The sequence below is a fragment of the Trichoderma virens genome (genome assembly GCF_000170995.1).
Source record: "Trichoderma virens Gv29-8 chromosome Unknown TRIVIscaffold_92, whole genome shotgun sequence".
NCBI classification, from domain to species: Eukaryota; Fungi; Ascomycota; class Sordariomycetes; order Hypocreales; family Hypocreaceae; genus Trichoderma; species Trichoderma virens.
In genome coordinates this window covers 1,590,432-1,611,378 of record NW_014013657.1, presented here as the reverse complement: position 1 = coordinate 1,611,378, position 20,947 = coordinate 1,590,432, and the positions used below count along the sequence as shown (strand labels likewise).

The window sequence follows — 20,947 nt, the reverse complement described above, 5'->3', positions numbered from 1 at the left end:
GGCTGCGGGTGGAGGGTGTGGGTGTACAACATGGACGGGCTGCAATTGCAACGCTCAGAGCGATACTGTGCCGTGGAGAGGCATGCGAGAGGCCATTGAATCCATGTAAAAAAAAAACCGAAAGTCAATGTGGCCACTTTACAGCGAGCCTTTCAGAGCGTGTCGTTGCTCACGTACTGTGAGGAGAAGACGGGGGGTGTGGCATTGCATTGCAGCTTAGCGATTTTTCAATGTGGCGACAGATGGCGAGGGGGAGACCGGGGAGAGAGAAAAAAAACGATGCATCTTTTACTAGACCGGGGGTTGGGAGGGAGCAAAGAAAAACGACAGGGCATGGATGATTGGTTTTCTGTTGTTGATATTCCTCATCATGAGAACCACGGGAAAGGCGTTGTTGGGGCGGGACTTGGGCGTGGCGTGGTGGCGGTGCGGCCCAAATTGGGTGGCGTTTTTCCCGACAGATACCTGATATTAATGGCCCCCGGACTATTGATATGCAGAGATGGGGTGGTGAGTCTCAGCTGAGCGCAAGCGTGGACAAGTGGTGAGCTGGACGGAGCAGCGTATAACGGGGACGCGTGGTTGTTGGCTTTTGAGGGAGCCCAGAATGGGACGGGGGGCTTGGACGGCGACGGGTGGATGGATGCTGGCGGGAGTTTGGACTGATGGGGGAGGTAGGTGGATGATGTTTGTGTAAGTCATGGGTATGAATTGATTGATTACGATACGGGGAGGTTTGTTCCGTTGCTTGTATACAGTAGAGAGGCATATCGTATTGAAATTTGTGTGTGTAATAATCAATGATGGGTAGGCATATCTATCTAGTATGTACGGAGTAGGTGGTGTGTAGTAATACTCAGACCGGCCATACAATGCCAAGTTGCAACCCTGGGGGGAAGGACGGAATTACAACAACAAACACGAGAAACAGGGAAAAGGCCGGGTTCGATCCAACTGGGGTTTTTCTTTGTAAGGAGCAGGGGTAGCTTCAAAAGCGCAAGGGAAGAAGAAAAACTTTCGGCATTGGGCCCTTTTTTTTTTTTTCCTTGCTTGGGGGCGGGAAAAGTGAGCGGGTGACCTCGTGCATTTGTACAGGTACAGGCATCTCCGGTGGGAGCATGTACATGCAATCCTCCATGCTGGGGGCATTGCTTGTATTGCTTTTGTTGGTGACGGGCGAGAGAGTGAGTGCAGGACGCAGGAACATGGAGCGCCAAGGGGATTGCAGGTACCTGGTAGCACATGGTACGAGGTACAGCTCCATCTGCGACGGGGTGGTGGTGCAAGTACAGGTACTGGGGACAGGGACAAGGACCGGTAGAGGCCTGGCTTGTCTTGTCTCCGACCGAGGCGCGGGAATGGAGGGAATATTACAAGGGACAGTAAGAACACAAAACAAATGGGAGGTGATGACGACAGTTTGTTTTGATACAGAGTACTAATAAGACGGCAAACTGACCGGGGGGAAGGGGGCCGTTTTTGCAATCTCTCTGTGCATCTCTCTGTGTATCTCTGTGTGTCTCTTTCTTGTATACCTGGTAGTTCCATCTCTCACTCTCTCTCTTCTCATTCTTCCTTCACTTGATAAAATGCGGAGTTTTTGTTATATGGCCGAGAATGCAGAAAGGAAAGGAAATAAAAGGCCCTTTTGCACACTGCAGTAATACACGGGGGTGGTTGTACCGCAGAGTGGTATCTGGAGTGGCATCTCTTCTGACGAGATGCCGAGGGAGCGAGTGTTTGGTTTCATAGGGCATTGGTTTGGTTTGGTTTGGTCTGGTCTGGCATGTGCTCTCGTTGTGTATGTAAGCCAGCGTTTGCAGATGGGTAATACTAGGTATCTTAGTATCCGCAGTGTATAGTCCGTACAAAGAAACTGAATGCTCCGGTGAATTGACGTTTGGCTTCGCCGTCTTGGAGCAATCAATTGTTTCATCCGCCGCTCAGTGCCGTTCACCGACTTCTGGCTGTGCAACAGTACAGGTATAGGTACTCTGCTGCCCACCCGTAACCGCCCAGATTCCTCAGCACGGCGCAGTACAGCGACCTGCACCTTGCCGCTCACAGCCTGTAGGCGCCCAATCAAGCCCTGGCGGCTGCAACAAAGGCGCCTATCGACAGCCAATTGTTTCTCGCCAGGGCCAATGAGCGCCAACCGCCTCCCCCAGCGCGCCTAAGCCTGAAACTTGTAACCTCCAACTTGCATCGCCAGCCCACCAAAGCTTGTCAAAAGCTGTGCCTCAACCTCACAAGCTATGACGCATTGTCCGTTGTCTACCGTCGTCTACCGGCCAGTCGTTTGCCCAGCACCATGTCGAGAAGCGAAAAAGCTCCGTACTACGATGCCCTACCACTATGACTGCGACGGCAATGCTGACATGGACGTGGCATCTCCAGTCGTTCCTCCGATCTTCCCCTGTCTGCTCGGGCGTGTGTCGAGTGGCACTGGCGCCCTGTGGCCGCATCTTGAGTGGTCCTGGATCGTCGACTGGCCACTTGGCCATTGTTTCGACTGCCTGCCGGACCTGCATTCACTCGCTGGCAGTGCAGAATAGAATGGAATGCCCTTGAAACATGCTCATGCTCGACATGGTGAACAAGCCGCCCAGGCATCGAGATAATCGAGTGCTGCCGCTTCTGAGACGCGCCAGAGCGGATTAAACACGCCAGCGTCGTCTGATGCGCGCCTATGCATTTGGATCGTAGCCCTCGTCCAGAGGCCTCTCTCTCGTCTCTCATAACCCGCCGTGACTGAGTTTCTTGTCCTACCTAGTTTCCTCACCTATTCTTCCATTCTCTATTCCAGCCTCCCAACCTTCTTTTCTTCGACTTACTTGCTTGTTCATGTTACATTCATTCTCACGTTAACAACCGTTCAGTGCTTGCTTTCCCCCGTTGTTTGGTACATGTGCGCCACTTTGTCTTTGGAGCACACTTAACTTATTCTTTGATCCAACTCACGAGACCCAAGTTTACCTCGTGACGACTCTCTTTCACGCATCATTTCGAACTTCAAATTTCCACTTTCGTCCTGCGTTCCATCCCCCTCTCTCTCATTCTTCTTTAAGAGACTTCTATTCAGTGGCTTATACGGCTGCTGGTTCAGCCAAACTTATCGACCCCGACTCCTACTCTCTGCTGCCTGGTGTCTTTACTGGGAACAAAAAAACATATAATCGCCGACTTGGACGAGTTCAGCTGGAATTTGTGGCAAAACTACAATGACTATCACATCACGGTCTGCTTGCCTCTTGCTGCTGGTCTCGGCATTGGCATCATTTGTCTCAGCCTCGCCCTTAGGCGGCTCCGTCTTCATTCGAGACACGCAGTGCCCTGCTAATACTCAGTCTTGCCCTACGGGTCTGCCCAGTAACTTTTGCTGCTCTCAGGGAACTTCATGTATCCCATTAGCCGGCAACACGACGGCGTTGTGCTGCCCTGATGGCGAGACTTGCGAAAAGATCCAGCCCATCACCTGCGATGTGAGCCAGCAGGACCCGAGCAAAAACCAAAACTCGCCGATCAAGACGAGCGTCTTTGACGTTTCGTTGGAAAAATGTGGCACCAATCTCTGCTGCCCGTTTGGGTTCTCTTGTTCTGGAGATAACACTCAGTGCGTGAAGAACTCTGATCAGAGCATTTCTCCCGAGAGCGCCTCTCGCTCATCTAGTCCTTCGCAAACAACTGCTACACAAACAAGCACTTCACTAGCAAGTGCTACATCAGCAACTGCTGCGCCAACCTCTGCAGACTCTTCTTCTACACCTGTCAGTTCTCTGGTCGTTGCGCCGGTTACTACTACGCCAACTTCGGTGCCAACGGAAGAATCGACTGCCCCACTAGTCACATCCGCCCCTGATCCCTCTCCAACGGCCGATGCAAGCTCTGGGGCGCCGGCATCGTCATCTTCTAAGTCCTCAAACCCAAAGACAATCTCAATCATTGGTGGTGTCATTGGAGGCTGCGCCGTCTTGGCCGTCCTGGGGGCTATCGTGTTCCTCTGCATTCGCCGCCGCAACCGCAGCAGCAAGAATGGCTACCCCGAGAAGACAGGATTTGGAAGGATCAAACATCTCGGCCCCAGCCCTCAGGGTACTAGCATCATGGTCTCCGATCCTATCCTCCAGCCAAACTTGTACCGCGCCGACTTTATCCGCAAGAGCCCCTCCATCAGCTCTTCCATCAGCCAGAGGCCGCCGCAGATTGTTCTCAACCACACCAGTGCATCACAGCGTCTTTCCATTCCAAACCCCTTTAGCTCTCCCAGTCCTTCGAACCACTCGCCTACGAGCTCTGAGGGGTCTATTATCTCGGACGATGAACGGAACGCGCGCACAGGTGTCGTTGAGTCTCGATCTCGATTGGCTCCTATAAGAGCTATGAAGGCTTCCAGCACAAGAGTCTATCCGCAGAACGTACCCAGGGAGCAGAGCGGTGAGAACATTGACGTTTTTGCCGACCCAATCATGATGAACAGCAATTATGATTATGATAAGCGGCTGACGCACGCCACAACGTTTACAGACCTCATGGTCGAAGCTCAGCTCGGCGATGTACACAGGGGAGCGCCGTACCTCGGCCCTCCGATGAACAACAGAATATGACACCGATAATATCTCCTATTTCCCTTTCATCATTTGGTCAAATTCTACGCCATGAGTTATTTTCTCCTTTTTGTTATTTACAAGCACTTCTGCTTTTGTTCTGGGTCTGGTTTTCTTTTTGTTTCTCTCGATATTTCCCTTTGTTTTAATCGTCTCCTCCATAAAATTGTGCATACGGCAACGAGAGGCAAAAGGTCTTTTTTTTTTGTTCTTTTTCTTTTGTTTAACAAGAATGAGTGATACCATGGATCCAAAGCATCCATTTTTTAACGATATACATTTCCTTTGTGTATATATACCAAGGGCTATGGGTGGTCGGAGACGGTGGCGAGGCGCTTAATTTGATTGATACTTGGGTGGATTGAAAATCGTCATACCAATGGGGGGGAGGGAAGCATTGGAAGGAATAACAACTTCGTTAGGACAGTGTCTGGGCGGTAGTCTGCGATAGTAATAGCTGGCTTTAATACTCCGTATACTCTGCAGAATGAAAAAGCGTTTAGAATCGCAAGCACATATATGTCACATGTATAAATGAGCTACTTTTGGCTATGAGATAAGCATCGAGGTGGTATTAACACGCATCAAAAACATATTCTTCCAAGTCATGCTATCGCCATACATTAATAACGAATGCAACTGTACGCATATATGTAAACAAAAAAAAAAAAAAAGGAAAGCAACATCATCCCTCTCTTATATATCCGCATACCTATCGCTCAAATCCAATCCCGTAAAAACAACAAAACGACCCCCAAAGACAACGCAAAACCATCGCTTTTCTCTCTTCTCTCTCTTCTGCTTCCTACACGCTATGCCGATGATAGATGCCCATCATAAAAATAACTAAAAAAACAGAAATCCAATAAAGCAAAAAGTTGCTGCGTAGACGACCCGGTATCTTGTTTTGACGATATCCAACGAAAAAATCAGAGAGTATCTTTGGAAAAAAGGAAAAAAAAAAAAAACACTGACAGACAACTACAAGCCCGCTTCCTTACTAGATATTATATATATATGCCAGCCAACCGTTCCGCTGAAAAAACACAGTGGCCGCGGGAATTCGAAAATGCAAAAGCAATGTTAAACCAATTCATCACATGACACTGCACTTCTTGTCTTTATCATGGGCCGGCGGAGGATCCATATCCATCCAGATACTGCCATTGTGGTCTTCCTCCACAATGACTGGCTTGGGAGCCTCCTTTTTCTTCTTCTTGGCTGTCCACCCACGCTTCTTAGCGTCGCGCATATTCTTCGCCGCGCTCCTCTCGGCTCGACTGGGCCGTCTATTTACCGTTGATGGCTGCCGGCCAGGCGAGGCTGGGGGTCCCTTCATCCACGTCGGCAAGACAAGGTTGTTGGGCTGTATGGGTTCCGGACGACCAGTAGAAATGGTTTCCAGCCTCTCTACCGTGGGAGGTGCAGCAGAGCCACCAGTTGCGCGAGGCCTTCTGGGCACAGGCGCTACAATCGGTAGATCACCGCGGCGGGATGTCCTGCGCCCTGGGGGATCAAAAGCACCTCCCACGCCACCGGGGGTGCTGATGATCAGGGGTTGATCAATGTCAAGATGAGGCGCATTTGCTGCGGTTAGAGCCAGTGAGCCTGCAACCGGCTGTGGTCGCTGTATTTGCTGGTCATGTGTCGAGAGCAGACTGCCTGCTAGGTTAAGAGGATTTCCCTGGCTGGCCCTCCGAATCAGCCTGGCCATTTGGTCCGAGCTAGGGGCCGGTGGCAAGACTGATCGCATTGTTTCAGCGGTGTAGGAAGAAGGCGTTGCATTACTTTCAGACGATGGAGATACTAATGGCCAAGTTTGTGCATTTGATAGCCTTCGTACAATATTACTAGAGGCGCTGGTGGCGTCTATCGCTGAAATTGAAGACGTATCAAATCCAAGACCCGGCCCGCCAAAGTCGAACTCAGGATGAACCAGAGGGCCTACAGTCGCTGGGCTGCTTTCATAGACCCCTACCGAAGTGCTCGATGTTGCAGTCGTTGGTCGCGGCGTGACAGTGATGGAATCCTGAGAAGTAGCCATGGACTGACTATCTCGACTCCGAACCCTCATTGGTGAAGCCGGGGGAGATACGTCGTATATGTCCTCATGATCTAACGGGCCAGACGTGCTTGACAGGGGTAAATGCAATTCATCATCCACTCGTAGCCTGCTTACTACGGTTGAGTCGCTGGCGGATCTAATATGGTTTAATCCTTGGTCGTTGAGATGGCTAGCCCCATGAGCCGGGACCGACGATAAGTTCGGTGGAATCAACAGAGTGGGCGGCTGAGGTGGAACACTGTGACTTGCCGGAGGGTGTTGAGGTGGTGGCATTGCCAGATACTGTCGCGTTTGCCCCGGGAGTGATGCAGGTGCCAGAATTGCGCGACCGCGCAGAAAGGCAGGCGTGTCTCCAGGATCTTCGGCCTGGTACGGAGGTGGCGGCGGCTCCCAATTATCGGCATCACTCTCGTGAGGATGCTCTCTCCTACCGTCAGCCCGACGGTACTCTATGGGGCGCCCATCAGCTGTTCGAGGATTCAGTAAGCGGTTGGCAGCGGCGACTGTAGCTGCCCGGCGCAATGTTGTCCCTGAGCGCGGGCTAGAGTGTGCATAGGGGGCGTCCATGGCTTCTTGTTCCTCAATCGACAAGAACTCGTCGTCATCGATGGGTTCTTGTATGGTTGGGCGGTTTACACCAGGATTGCGGCCCAATGTCCTTGGTACTAGGGGGTCGTCGTCCTCGTTGCTTCTTGTTGATACAGGCGAAATGGGCGACACTATATGATGATTACCCGGTCCGGTAGCAGAGGTGGGAGTAACGGCGATTGTTGCAGTCCGCATCAGGCTGGTTCTCCTCCCCCCTCTCCTCCCTCCACGTTGGGCTACCGTCCTTCGCCGCACAATGGCGACTTCGGTTTCTATATCGCGCTGCTCTTCTTCAAGTACCTCGGCATCATCAGTTCCAACCTCAATGGTGATCTCAGTCTTGGTTCCGTCGGTGAAAGCATATCCAAAATCCACCAGAGCGATTCTGCCGCCATCGACAAAATCCATGTCCTCGTCTTCGGTGACGAGCCTGGGTCCTGCCACTCCAGAGGCAGTGACAATGAGCCTCTCCTTGAGTGGCGTATCGCCGAATCCAGAAACCCATTTCACATTGCTCACGCCGATAAGCTCCGAAGTTTGGTGCCCCGCCACGAAGTTGTTCCTCAGCTTATCGCACAAAATCTGCCACTGGGGAACCCTTCCAGTGGTAGCTGTGGGAATAGCAACTTCCTGTGTCCTTGTCGATGGCGATCGTGAAGAATGGCTCTGAGCGCTGTTCCTACGAGCCAGGCCAGATGCAGTGTCGGTGGTTGATGCAGCTTCAGGCACTGCAGTCAAGTCCTCAGGCACGCCATAAATCCAAACTTCGCTACCGTGAAAACACGCCGATACCAACTCACCATGATACGTAGCTGAAGGCAGCGTACAAGGAAGTAACTTGGCCTGCGAGGTTGTTTTGGGCACCGGGCCTGTAAAATACGTGGTGCCATTTCTAAGGTCGTCAATCCGGACGGCTCGAAAGGTCTCGAAGCTACGGTCATATGCGAATGCCCAAGCGGCCTCCTCCTGGCTACCGTCCTGTAGAAGCACGGCATGGCTGCAGTCTCGACTCGAGTTAGGGAACAGGATGGATGTAGTCCACATTGCGCTGAGGTTTTCTTCGCTCTCGTCCATGGCAAGGGCGCCGGGATCATAGTACGGCGCAGTGATGACGACCGTGCTCGGTGGAGACGAATGTAATGTTGTGCCAAGAATCTGCGTGCCGTCAAAGGAAAAGGCCAACGCATCGACTGCATCACACTTAACCGCGCGCCTTTCTGTGGAAGACGCTCCACGGGTTAGCGATTGAACCTCAATGCCTCCATCATATGCTGCTGTGAGAACAGTGCCGCAAGGCGACAGCGCAATGGTTCGTGGGTTATTGTCGAGTATCATAGACTGCTTCCGCTTGGGTGGAGATTGCTTTAGATCGTAAATGTCGACTTGCATCTCGGTGGAAAGAACGGCCAAGAGGCTTGCATCGTTGGAGACGCATGCCGATACCGGGCGGCGCAGCATCTTGAACTCGCGCTTCATCTCGATACCCGATCCTTGGGCATTTATCAGGTACATCCTTGATGAGTTGTACGCCAATACGTGGTGGCCATTTGGGGACGTGGTGAAGCCCATGCCTTCTCCTCCCGGACATGACGACGAGCTGATGGCCTTGGACACGAGTTTAATAATGGTGACGCTCGGCCGCACGTAGGAATCGAAGAGGTTTCGCTTGACTTCCCTGGCGAACAGGCGCCGCAGACGGGGCAAGTTTTCGTCATCGGCGGACGGCAAGCTGGCATGGGACGTTGCATATGTCGGACATCGTGAGAGGTGGTATCGGTAGAGGTGCGGGCGCTGTGATACATCTCTCCATTTGCGGTTGAGCGTCATCAGCGAGGCGAAGCCATTGGGATCTGTCGCCAGAAGTATCCTGTGATGCTGCCGTCAGATTTTTCTTCTTTCCGCCTCCTCGCGCTCTTCCGCCCTTGCTTTGTTCGCCCTTGGGAGTCTCGTCTGCCGTCCAGGGGAGAAAATGCTCACTGCTCGATGATTTCGTCTGGTAGCCCGTCGAATGGTGGCGGCGCCTCGAGGACGATGGGCACCTTTTCGATACTCAACCGCCGCGCCTCTGGCGGCGCCTCGGCGTCGTCCATGACGCTGCTCCACTAACAATCAGCTGCTTATACACGATACGGCATGTCCAGCGGAGTTTGGCGGGGGGAGATTTGCTGTCTGGGCAGCTGGGACGAGTCACGATGTTGGCGGAGAGAGTCTGTAGTCGGTATGACAGAGAACGAGAGAAGGGATTGGAGAAGAAGAGGAACGGGAAAGGAGCGGCGATGAGGTGGAGGAAGCGTGGCTGAGAGACTCTAGTCAAGTGTCGAGGCAAGGCACCTGAAAAGTAAAGGTGCGTATAGGTACCTTGTACGGAGTCGCAGCATGGACGCCAAACATGACATGTGCAAATACTTTGGATGGAGTGCCGCGCGCACCTGCACGGGAGTCACTGGTACTTGCTGGTGGGATTAGGCCCTGTCTTTAGAAGCTGAGCTCCCGATGTTAGTGGAGCCACTAGTGCGGCATAGAAGCCCTGGAAAGGCAGAGGGTGGGCAGGATTACAGCGCAGACCAAGCACCTGTAGGGGAACGTTGAAGCGCTAGGATTGACGGATTGACGGATTGAGGCTGGCTGATTCGACCGATGCCAGACTGGTTAGTAATAGCCATATTTAACATCCATCAGATGATGAGTAAATTGAGAGGGAAGAGGGCAGCAAGATGACATCTGATGTCTCGCCAAAGAATGTTGAGTCTGTTTTCATCATCGCCCATCCGCGTACTGTACCCACTCGTTGACGGAGCAGGCCCTGTATCTATCGTAGCTCTTCTCCATAATACTGTTGCTACCAAAACGGATCCAAGCAGGGGATAAAAACAAGAAAGGCAGCAAAGTTGAAGAAGCAATCAAGGCAAGATTTCTACACTTGAAACAAAATCATTATTGTTTCCATTCTCCCCTCTCTTCTCTCTTTGTAATTTTTTTAGGTACCTGTAATTTTTCCGCTATATCTACGTACTGCATTGTCAGTTCTGCCAGCATCCTCGATGCCTACCTACCTAGAGCATCACTCTACTGCGCAGTCTACACCTCATCGGCATATTTCACTGCGCGCACGAGCACCCACGGCAGATTCTTAGCTGTCAAACTACGGATTTGGCCGACATGCGCTTTCACGCAAGAATCCGTCTCTCTCTGACCGATGGACAGGGGGACGTTGATAGCATGGAATCGACCACTCTGTTTGTCTGCAGTAGTCTTACAGTCTGACGCTTAGCTGCTGATTTCAAATGCGCCCGCCCACTCGCAAAAAACTGGTAGCCGCTTTTCTTTTTCGTATTGTATTCTCCCTTCTCTTCTTTCTTTCTAGTCTCTTTCCCTTCTCGTTTATGCTCCCCCCTAATCTGGGCACATCGTCGATGGCTGCCGCATGAAATCGCACTCTATCAATAGCAGCAACCTAATTTCCCATAGAGACAGATAGGCTATCCAGCTAGTAATCAAGCCTTGGCGCCCTTCCCCTTCCCGTCGAGCTGTTTCTTTTTTTAGCCCAAGGCACAGAAATCAATCGGCGCTCCTTTTCCCAATTGCATCACGTGAGGCTGCTTTTCACACCACCTTCGATTCGATGGGCGGATACTGTAAAAAGCGATAAAAGCGATATTATGACAGAGCACGGGCACAACTGCAGGTGAGTATGGAGGTATGGAGAAGGGGGGACATGGAGGATGTACTCCGCATCTCATCTTGGATGGGCTGTTTATTCCTATTCCTATTCATTCGTGTACAGTATTCCATGTCCAAGGCCACCCCTGCAGCATCTGAAAACGCCTGAAGCAAGCCACCCAGCGCATTTCCATTCCGCACGGCCCTGGGGGAACGAGCTGCGCAAACGCCGGCCATCTCCATCTGTGCTTCGGATGGATTATGTCTGGGCCCCAAAGGATTTTGACGGCCCAATTCCACTCTCGCCCTCATTCTGATCTAGCAGACGTGGCGGTGAATCATCCCTCAGATCTACGGAGTACAAGGCTCCGCATCGTAGCATCCTGGTGTCCATCCGGCAGCCAACGCTCTGGCCATCATCCTTAATCTGATCCCTCCAGTCCCTTCACCGGCTTAGTCGGCATTACCTAAAAGTATCCGATGGAGGTAAAGCAAAGAGATAAGCTCCCTGCTTCGGAACAGCTCTTCCCACAAATCATACCATTGGTATGCTAAGAAGATTACTGTTACACCCTCGGCACTTCACTCGAAGCGGCATCGCGATGGCAACTGGGAACTGGGAACTGGAAATAGCGTGGCGCAGGCTCGTTCAAGAGGGCCCCGGCATCTGATTGAAATCAAACGGCTCAAGTCCAGGTCCCATGATGGGCAGCTGGGCACTCAAGAACTCGTCCGTAATAAGTGTGCCGATGTCGTCTCCTAAATTCGCCAGGAAATTATCGTTGTTCACCTGCAGCCCATTCATCAGGTCTGGCGCATTGAGAGGATCTTCAGGTGGCATCGCCGTCTGCGTCTGCTGCGCCTGGAGGAGCACATCCCGAATCTCCCGCACGCAAGGCCAGGTGTTCTGAATCTCGTCCATGGCCTGCATGATGAGTGACAGCGCACGTTCAATGTCCGGATCGCTCCACGACGCCTTTTGGAGGAAGCGCTTCATCATGACCGTGCTTGCGGCTGTAGAGAGCGTGTGCACAAAGTCCAGGGGCAGTGACCGGTAGCGGTAATAGCGAGAGTAGCTTCGCATTAGACGTAGAATCGCCTGCAGAGATTCGTAGCAAATTTCCACGTCTTCACCCTCGGCAACCCCTGGGTTCTCGAATACGTGCGACGGCGGGCGGTGGAGGATGATCATGATGGTATGAAACATCATGCTATTGATGTTCGTAAATCAGCCATTAATGAACGTACTATACATGCATATACTGGAGATGTGCAACGGATGGGAAAGGGGGGGGGGGGGGGGGGTCTGTAATCAACGGGTTCAACTCACTGCAGATGTAAAACATACGGAGGCACCTGGCCAACCGTCCACTGGTTCCAGTGTAGGGAACTGGGGAGACATGCAAGCCACTTGGTCAACAGCACATGGATCCTTCGCGTCTTAGTTGCAATAATGGTGGGATCTGCGCCTCCTCTTCGGTTCTCGAACAAGTCAGTGATGATGAGGTGGATGATCTTGGCCAGTTCAGCCCGGTAGATGAACGAGCCCACGAGCGCTACACCATTGTCCCATTCGTTTGCAGATGCTCCTTTGCAAATGTATGTCTCTAGAAGGCCTTGCCAACCCGGGGGATATTGGAGCCGGATGGTATTCCGCACATCCGACTCGCCGGGGTACAGAGCCGGAGGTCTCCCGAAATAGAGGCTGAGCTGCTTATCAGCTGTAAATACTGCCCAGTAGACTCTGCGCTGGATTTCCCTATCACCACTTGTCTCGGACGTAGATCCATCCCAGTTGGTGGGATCAAGATGAAGGCCCATTTCGTGCGCGAGGCGAAAAGCCATGCCACAAAACAGCCAGCCCTTGGATGCCCGTCCCACGGCAATCTCACGGTATCCAAGTAGAACGAGAGCTTGAAGGGTGGTGAGGTCAGGGCTATCAAGGGTAGGGTAAAGCATGTTCTGGGCCTGGCCTGAGAAGATGTCGGAGAGGTTGAGCATGTCGTCGTATTGCAGCGCTCCCAGAGCACAGATGGCATAAAGCAACACGTCTGAGTAATATTTTCCCGACCCAACATCATAGTCTCTCAGGAAATACTCGCGATACACAACCATGTTGTACGGGTAGACCTCTTGGAAAAATGTCGACATCATCTTCTGCGAAGTCTCATGGTGAGGCTCGTACTGAAAGGATGCATTCATGGGACTGAAGTCGTCCAAGTCGCCATACAGGTCACCCAGGTCCAGATTGGCGTTATTGTTGTTGTTGTTGTAAGGTTGAGAATCTGATGAAATGGCCAGGGACTCCATTCCTATGGCATTCACCGGGCCTGGAGACGAAGACTTCTGGGAAAAGTGTATCTGGAGCAAGCTTGTTCCTCCAAAGAACTGTGCCGCGTTGCCTCCTCTCAGTCGCCTGAGCTGACCGGACTTGACTCGAGCAGCAGCAACGCTCGGGTCCGTCTTGACGTCTGCTTGCCCGCCTTCCGCCAAAGCTCCATCGGGAGCCCCCGAGGTCAGCGACATCTCCGAGATGATCTGAGCCCGCTCCTCGTCATCTGCCAGGGCAAGCTTGTGAATGACTCTCTCCAGCGCGGCTATCTGGCCCTCTAGAGCCTGGACATAGCTCTTTGAGACCGGCCTGCTCGGTGTTGTCGTCAGCCAATAGAGTCAGGTCAGCCCTCTGCGAAATCTCCGCCTTACCGCTGCTTTTCTCCGAGGCCTTGGAGGACACACTCAGTACCCGCCTTGGCACATTTGGAGCACGGGCGCTTCCGATCGCATTTGATCTACGGATGCGGGATTATGAACGTCAGCCTCAGCACGAGCCAGAGTACGTGGTTTCAGAGAATAAGCCCACGGCGAACCTTGCGACGACGACATCGTTCACAGCTGAAAGCGTAGTCTCATTAGCAGAAGCTCAGCATCATCAGGTGAGGCAACTTACGATGTCCTGATGGAGTCTCCCAAGAGGGGCTCCTCCATCGCTGCTCTGAGCCTGCCACACAATTACGGGGGAATGTGAAGAGTTTAATATCGTCGGGTCAATTGGATTAGATGTGGCGTTATGAGTTGAGATGCGGAAAGTTGGAAGCATGGTGACTGCGGAGATGAGGCTTCGCAGCTAATCTTGCAGTATAAAAGCAGCCCGGAGGCAGACCGGAACGGGTTCCAGTTGGTCGGCGCCTCCGATGCTACGCCGCCTAAAAGCCGGGGAATCGCCTCATGTGCCCAACTCGGGTTGCCCTCTCCAGTCATGTTCCATTAAGACAACAAAATATATTCATCATCATTCTTTTTATGCAGTTGTGATTCTCAAATATTAACATTAAATTCATTCTATACGCAATGCAGCTGATAAAGAGGCCATTCATCTTCCCCTAATATCATCAGCATTCACGCCATCAAGCTGAAGACAACAGAAAAGCTGACTCAATCAAGATCCAAACATTAATCATAGACACCTTGCTATATCAAATCACCTTGCGAGATCTTCGTCTCGTGCATCCAGCACCAGCATGTGTCCCGGCGCATGTGCCATCACCACTCCCTCCAGCCCAGCCCTCATCACCGCCTCCTGAGGCGTCACTCCGCATCCCCAAAACACTGGAATCTCCTCATCTCCTTCGTCTTCATCTTCTTTAAATTCACCATCTTCATCTCTGGATTTGATCTGCCCCCTCATCTCCCCAAACGCCTTCTTCCCATCTCCATCCAAAGGCGCATCCCCCCATTCCGGCCTATCAATATCCTTAATCCCAAGCCTCTCCACTGCCTCCCATCCCCAATCCAACGGCTCCCCGTGCGTAGCCCCAAACCTCCTCGTGATATCCCTAACCTTATCGACATCCCGCCTCTTGTATGGCCTCATCGACACCACATACGTCCCGCCCTGAAACACCCCTGACGGACACAACCGCAACTTCGTCCTGTACATCGGCACATTTCTCCCTAGCAAAAGCTGTCTCGGTGGGAGTCCTGCAGTTGCCAGTGCTGTTTCAAAAGAATACGAGCAACCAATCAGAAACGCAACGTGGTCGTCCGTCCACTCAGCCACGACATCGTCGCAGTGGCTCTTTTCAAGCTTCGAGTCCTTGTATACCATGTAATGGGGCGCATCTCGCCTTAGATCGCACCATTCTCCGAGAATCTCATCGCCTCGGAGATTGTCGATATGGGAAACTACGGCGTTGTCGCATCCCTTGTTTGCAGACTCGGCAATCAGAGGACACGGGACCGGATTCCGCGCACAAAGGTTACGGAAGTCATTCGCATAGCGTGATGGCAGAATGATGAGATTGGCCTGTAAATACCCAGGTGCTAAACCTGAAGTCGATGCCGAGTGTGTCTTGTTATTTCGTGAAGCCTGTCGGGCCTGTTGCCCAGTTACGATAGAGGCGTTCATCGTTATGAATATTGTACGGATATTGTAAGAAGATTCTCGCAACTCCAACAGAAGGAAGGAGTGCAGATGATACATATACATACATACCCATCTACAAATACTATAACTCGTCACGTATATCTTCCATTCAAATATTGGCAGCTATTCTCCCCCAAAATGCTGGCTATCTACGTTAGTAGGTAGATCCCATACTTAGCTTATATACCCACCCGTGATGGGGACGGAGTTGCGCCTCCGTCTCAACCACAGTACGAAAGCCCGCCGATTTTAAGCAAATGAAAGGCTAACACTTACTGTCACATGAATAGGCATGTAATTAAAAAGTGGGAGCAAAAGGCCTCGGGGACGCACAGCGATCAAGTTAGATAAAGAGATGTGTCATTGACTTAAACGTCTCAGGCATACTTGGTTTAAGCATTCTACACACTAGTGTATATTCCACAAAGCCCTCTCATTATGCCACATAGCTTCTCTTCTTTAGGATGCATCCGTTATCCCCATCAAAACACTTATAATATGATGCTGCTCGCCATGTTCAAAACACGACAGTTGTCGTTATGAGGCTCCTCATCCAGAACTCAAGCCAAATTGCAAACCAACCAATACTCTGTGAATCAGGCGCTCACACTCACTTTGGGGGACCGCTCCAAAGTTCTCTTCACATACAGTCGAACAGCCTTTTTGGCATCTCGTGCCCACCGCTTGACACGCCATCCCACCTTCTCTGCTTCAACAGGAGATGACTGATTTGTACTGCTGACTCCTACCCCCCGAGAGTCATCTGTGTGTTTATTAGCTGCTGTGATCGGAACGCACAAGGCTTTTTCATCCGTACAAGGCACGGCCAAGGTCTCCTTTGATGTGCTAGTATATCTTTGCGGGCTAGTAAATCTCAACCGAAGTACCGAAAACTTGCCTCGCAACCCACGAGGCCTGTTTGGATTATTATCAACACAACTGCCACGTATCTCAACCAATTCTTCTCCCTTTATGGATGCAGCGGTAGGGCTTGATTGTGCCTCCACCTTGGGCGGTGATGGTGGATAAGGGATATTAAACTGATCAGACGGCTGGGGTGACGGCTCAAAACGAATAGAATTTTCCTCTATTGCCGCCGTGTTCCCATTCAGTGAATCGAAGCTCGATACTTGTTTCTTGCCGCCCATGTCAACTCCAATATGTTCATCCGCCGTATCATTCTGAAGACGAGGTGTCAACTCTGCAAGCGAGTTGCATTGCTTCAGCCGATTGTTGTATGGGGAAAGCCCAGTCTGGCCAGGTCGAACTTGGTTGCGCGGTAATTTGAGCTTGAGCTTTGGCCGCACTGCTTGAATATACTCGTAATCGTAGATGCCGTTATACGTCGGCCTGTGAGTTGCAACCTTGCACGCCACATCACCCGACTTTCCGGGTGATGATGATGGTGCCCGAGCTCTAAGTTTGAACTTTGGCTGAAAATCCTGTGAATGTCGTGATATTGCGGGCGATGAAGAAGTTTGTTTTGGTTCCAACGGCCGCCTCATTCCTGAAGGACAATCTTTGCCCGAAATCAAGGGGCCATGCCCCTGATAAACATTTATCGTTGGTATACCCGCGGTACCATAGCCCGAAAGCTTCTCAGCTTCTCTTGGTAGCGGGGGCAAGGCTTTCATCAACTGTGGTATGCTTTCCTTGACTCTCAGCTCACGTACAGGTGAGATGGGTTCTGGTGAGAGAATCGAGAAGTTGTTGTGACGCTCGGGTGTATGATTCAATACCTCGTCTGGGACGATACCAGTTATGCTTATTCGCATGGCCGCGACATTCCTGCGATGACATTTTAGATATTCGCCATCTCCTTCGCCAACCGGGTCTGACGATGGTGGCGATGGCCGCCGATTCAAGCATTTCAGGTTAACCGGGTGTACGTCTTCTTGCTGGTACGCATAGGTATCATGACGCCCTCCGCTGATGGACTGTACCTCGCAGTCTTTTGTGGCCGGAATCCTTACCAAACGGTCAAAGGATGACAAAACTGAGGCAAATTCGGACAGTGCAGGGTCTAACGAATATCTCAGCTTCGAAAGGCTAACTTGAGATGACCGTCGACTCCGACATTCACTCGCTACATTAAAGTTGGTTTCCAATATTTTTGAAGGAGTTTCTAAAGGGGAGTTTGGCCCCAAAGAAGTCGAACCGCTCGTCATTGAAAGCATATCAATTGCATCTGCCTCTATATCCGTTGACACTCGATTCGAGAGAATTGGAGGCGGGTCCTGTTCTTCATCGGAAATGGTTATCAAAGGGGTCTCCTTTGGACCTGGCTCGGCAGTAGATTGCCTTTCCATGGCACCATCTTCGTCATCAGAAGTTGACTGCTTGGATCCAGTGCCTTCAGAGTTGCCATTTACGGCATCTGACAACTGGAAAGCCTCTATATAAGCCTTTCCATCCTCTTTCGCATTGGATTTTATTGAGTCTGGATAGTTACCGTCCGCTTCAAAGCTGCCTTGGATATTGTCCATTAGCAGCAGTGAGCGGCGAATATTCTCAACCCTTTGCGGAATGGGATGTAGCGGTATGTCCATATCCATGTCCCAAGGTGACTGGTCCTCAAATTGTTCACTGTAGTCGTAGTAGAAAGAGCCAGGTGATTGGAGGGGAGGCGCACAATTCGAATTTGAAGTCATTGGCCTATCATACATTTCGACAATGGAAGTTAGACTGGCCGAGCGAGTACTCTGGTCAGTGGAGCCTCGCTGGTGTCGATTCGGCTGCCTGGACATCCCCCAAGGCACGGAAGAATTGGGACCTCTGACTTGGCAAGGCACTGGTGCGTAAAGATACGGCGAGGGCGCTGTTCTCGATGGTAGAGAAGATGTTGACCTATTTACATCGGGACGAAAAGCCATTGGGAGGGGCCGTCGAGGCCCATGTGCATAAGTAGGCTTGTACGACCCGTGAATAGTTCTCTATGAATAAGTCAGTAATGAGATGGCTTGAGCAGAGATTTAAATTTGAACACATACTTGGGAAAACCGATCAAGCTCAACCATTCTACTGTAGTCGATATCCCCATTCTCCCTGAGAGCCGGAGAGGCTGGACGAACCCCTGGACGCTTCAGTCGAGTTGGATACGGAAAGGGAGATCTCGGGCGCTGGAAGCCACTTCCGCTCGACTGGCTCTGTAATGTACCAGTAGACTTTTGAGATGGAATTTGTTTTGAGCTGGTTGTTGTGGTCATGGAGTATGACCTAGGATCATCGTCAATGCTCGTCGGGGAGACCGACGATACTAACGTTTTCTGGCTTTCGGAGCCATAGAGGGAGATGATTTCAGATGTAGTATCGCGATATGACCGCAGCCTCTTATGGCCATCTGGGTGGCAGTAATAGCCTTCATCATATGCAGAGGAGCGTGCCGGGAGCGGTAGAATTGTTTCCCTTGGATGTGACCTGGATCTCTTGGGACGAGCAAACGATGCTGATGAAGAGTGTGGCCCGATGGAAAAGATACCGATATCACCGGTTTCGGTTGTGGTCTTTAGCATGCTCTCCAGGGGATCCGGGGAGCGTAGAAGAGCGACATTTTCGTTGACACTGCGCAGCGGGTGTCTCTGAGCTGGTGGACGCGGATTGGTGTAGTTGATCATTCTGCTTTGATATCGATACTGGCTGCGCAGCGAGCTATGACTGGCAGATCTCTGGCGTAGCCGAGCAGCGTCCATGGAAACGCATCAATTCCTGGCCAGAGCTAGGTGAACAAGGGAGATATCATACAGATTAAAATACCAGGAAAGGGCTCAGGATTCAGATCAAGAAACGGAAAAACCAAAGACGGCGGATCGACACCGGAGGATCAAAAACATTCAGAGCTCGAGGACCATAAACCAACTCCAAGAAATCGCAGACGGCCGGCAGCTTGGCACAGGCATCATCCTGAGAGATGAAGCGTGGCGAAAGAGGAGGAGACGAGAGGTACGCAGCCTTCGGGATTTTAGCGAAAAAGGCATGATGAAGAATGGAAGGTTCGTCTGTGGATGGAGGCATTAAGCGATTCTGGATGGGAGCAGAAGAGGAAGTCGCGATGTGTATGGCTAACGGCGACTGAACTGCCTGTTGGGTAGGATACCTACTAAGGCACATGTACCTATCGATAATACAGTTTGGCACCGTTACTGGTAGATTACCTGGTAGTAGTACCTGTAGCAGATGGAGCCACGAGAGGTAGGTGATGCCTTGGAGACTTTAAATTCAGCTACAGACACTACTACTTTGGTAGGTAAGGAGGTACTACCTAGGTAGCTATTGGCATTGGCCCAGATGCTATTGAAGGTATAGGGAGAGCTGTAGAGACAAAGATAGGAGATCCTAAGATGATGATGCCTTTTCAGTTTTTTTATCGAAATGTGGAAGAACAGTGTTTTCTTTGAAGAAAGTGAGCTGCGACAAGAAAAAGGCCCTGGGCACACCCTACCTGAGATTCCAGGCGCGGTACGGAGTACATCCACCTGATTGTTCACCTGCATGTAAGTTGCCTGCATATTATTCAAATGTCCACAATCAACTCTGAAAAGATGCTTGACGGCTTTATTCCCAAATCGCAGGTGTGACCTCCATCAGCTCGTGCCATTTCCACAAAGGCCACCATGGAGCAGAAAGGTGCTGGCGTTGCCCCAGGAGAATGCCTCCAAGCCTCCAAGATCAGCACTGCATGTCTTGGAGAACAGGGCCGCCAAACTTTGCTCTTATCGTGCAACCCTCCAGCGACTCAACACGCCACATCGCGGGCCAGTAAGCTTGATAAGGCATGGATTTCATCACCCATGGATGCCTCACAGTTTGGCCCGTGTAAACTCTAATCATGCTAGCCCAACAGCGCAACTAACTGGACACCACCAAGCAAGCACGTGTAGCCCTCTCGACGAGCTGCATCATATCGCTTTCACGATATCACCTGCACTAGCATGTCCGCAACCGCGGATCCAGGAACCCGGCAGGAAAGCCAGCCAGAGGTGACGTCGGAGAGGCCATCTCGGCCAATTGCCAGGCTCGCCCTGCATTCATTTGAGACGTAGCTGAACTCTGTCTGCTGGAAATGACCGGGCCTCTTCGGTTGGCTTCCTACCGCTTCCATCCCAAAAGACCCCGGCTGCACTGCACCTGGACGTGCATTTTAATCATACGTATGACAGGTGATTCTGTTTTGTCGTTTATGGGGGCACTTTGGCGAAATGATTTCCCATCGCAGACGGCTCACGTGCCCCCGCTGTCAAGGCTCCCCCGATCTTTCACCCGTCCATACGCGTAGTACGAGTACGAAGGAGCAATTCTTGGACTAGAGGACGGAGTAATAGTGTCTCTTCCTCTCTAGAGCGGCGGCACTGGCCCGAGACAGCTGTTCTAGAATACGATCGGAGATTACCTGGAAATGATAGCACAAGTACCGATGGGGAGAAAGCAAGATGCTGCTTGTCGACCATGATCTCATTGATAAGGGCAATCAGTGGCAATACAATCAACAATACCCGACCTATCAATAGCAAAAAGACCCGCGTGATGGATGATCAACCGTATTAGCTCCAACTACGTGCTGCACAGCATCTATTAGACTTTCCCTCGGCATCACAAGTCTGTAACATCCAG

At 51.4% G+C, this 20,947-nt stretch overlaps 4 protein-coding genes across 4 annotated transcripts; all 4 read right to left on the bottom strand.

Annotated features, from left to right (window-relative positions):
• Positions 1-4,226: 4,226 nt before the first annotated feature.
• TRIVIDRAFT_196508 (uncharacterized protein) lies at positions 4,227-9,347 on the bottom strand (the record flags this gene model as incomplete). The annotated part of the gene is made up of 4 exons (XM_014094427.1): positions 4,227-4,368; positions 5,948-7,357; positions 7,388-9,124; positions 9,235-9,347. 4 exons carry the CDS (start codon positions 9,345-9,347, stop codon positions 4,227-4,229), a joined length of 3,402 nt encoding a protein of 1,133 aa, XP_013949902.1.
• A 2,219-nt stretch (positions 9,348-11,566) lies between these two features.
• On the bottom strand, positions 11,567-14,014 carry TRIVIDRAFT_164741 (uncharacterized protein; the record flags this gene model as incomplete). The annotated part of the gene is made up of 5 exons (XM_014094426.1): positions 11,567-12,128; positions 12,248-13,074; positions 13,354-13,561; positions 13,621-13,706; positions 13,865-14,014. The coding sequence occupies 5 exons, from the start codon at positions 14,012-14,014 to the stop codon at positions 11,567-11,569; spliced, it is 1,833 nt and encodes a 610-aa protein (XP_013949901.1).
• Positions 14,015-14,395: 381 nt separating this feature from the next.
• Positions 14,396-15,322, bottom strand: TRIVIDRAFT_38293 (uncharacterized protein; the record flags this gene model as incomplete). The annotated part of the gene is made up of 1 exon (XM_014094425.1): positions 14,396-15,322. One exon carries the CDS (start codon positions 15,320-15,322, stop codon positions 14,396-14,398), a length of 927 nt encoding a protein of 308 aa, XP_013949900.1.
• Positions 15,323-15,936: 614 nt separating this feature from the next.
• TRIVIDRAFT_228732 (uncharacterized protein) lies at positions 15,937-19,029 on the bottom strand (the record flags this gene model as incomplete). Its single annotated transcript, XM_014094424.1, has 3 exons — positions 15,937-16,103; positions 16,158-18,273; positions 18,331-19,029. 3 exons carry the CDS (start codon positions 19,027-19,029, stop codon positions 15,937-15,939), a joined length of 2,982 nt encoding a protein of 993 aa, XP_013949899.1.
• Between the last annotated feature and the right edge of the window lie 1,918 nt (positions 19,030-20,947).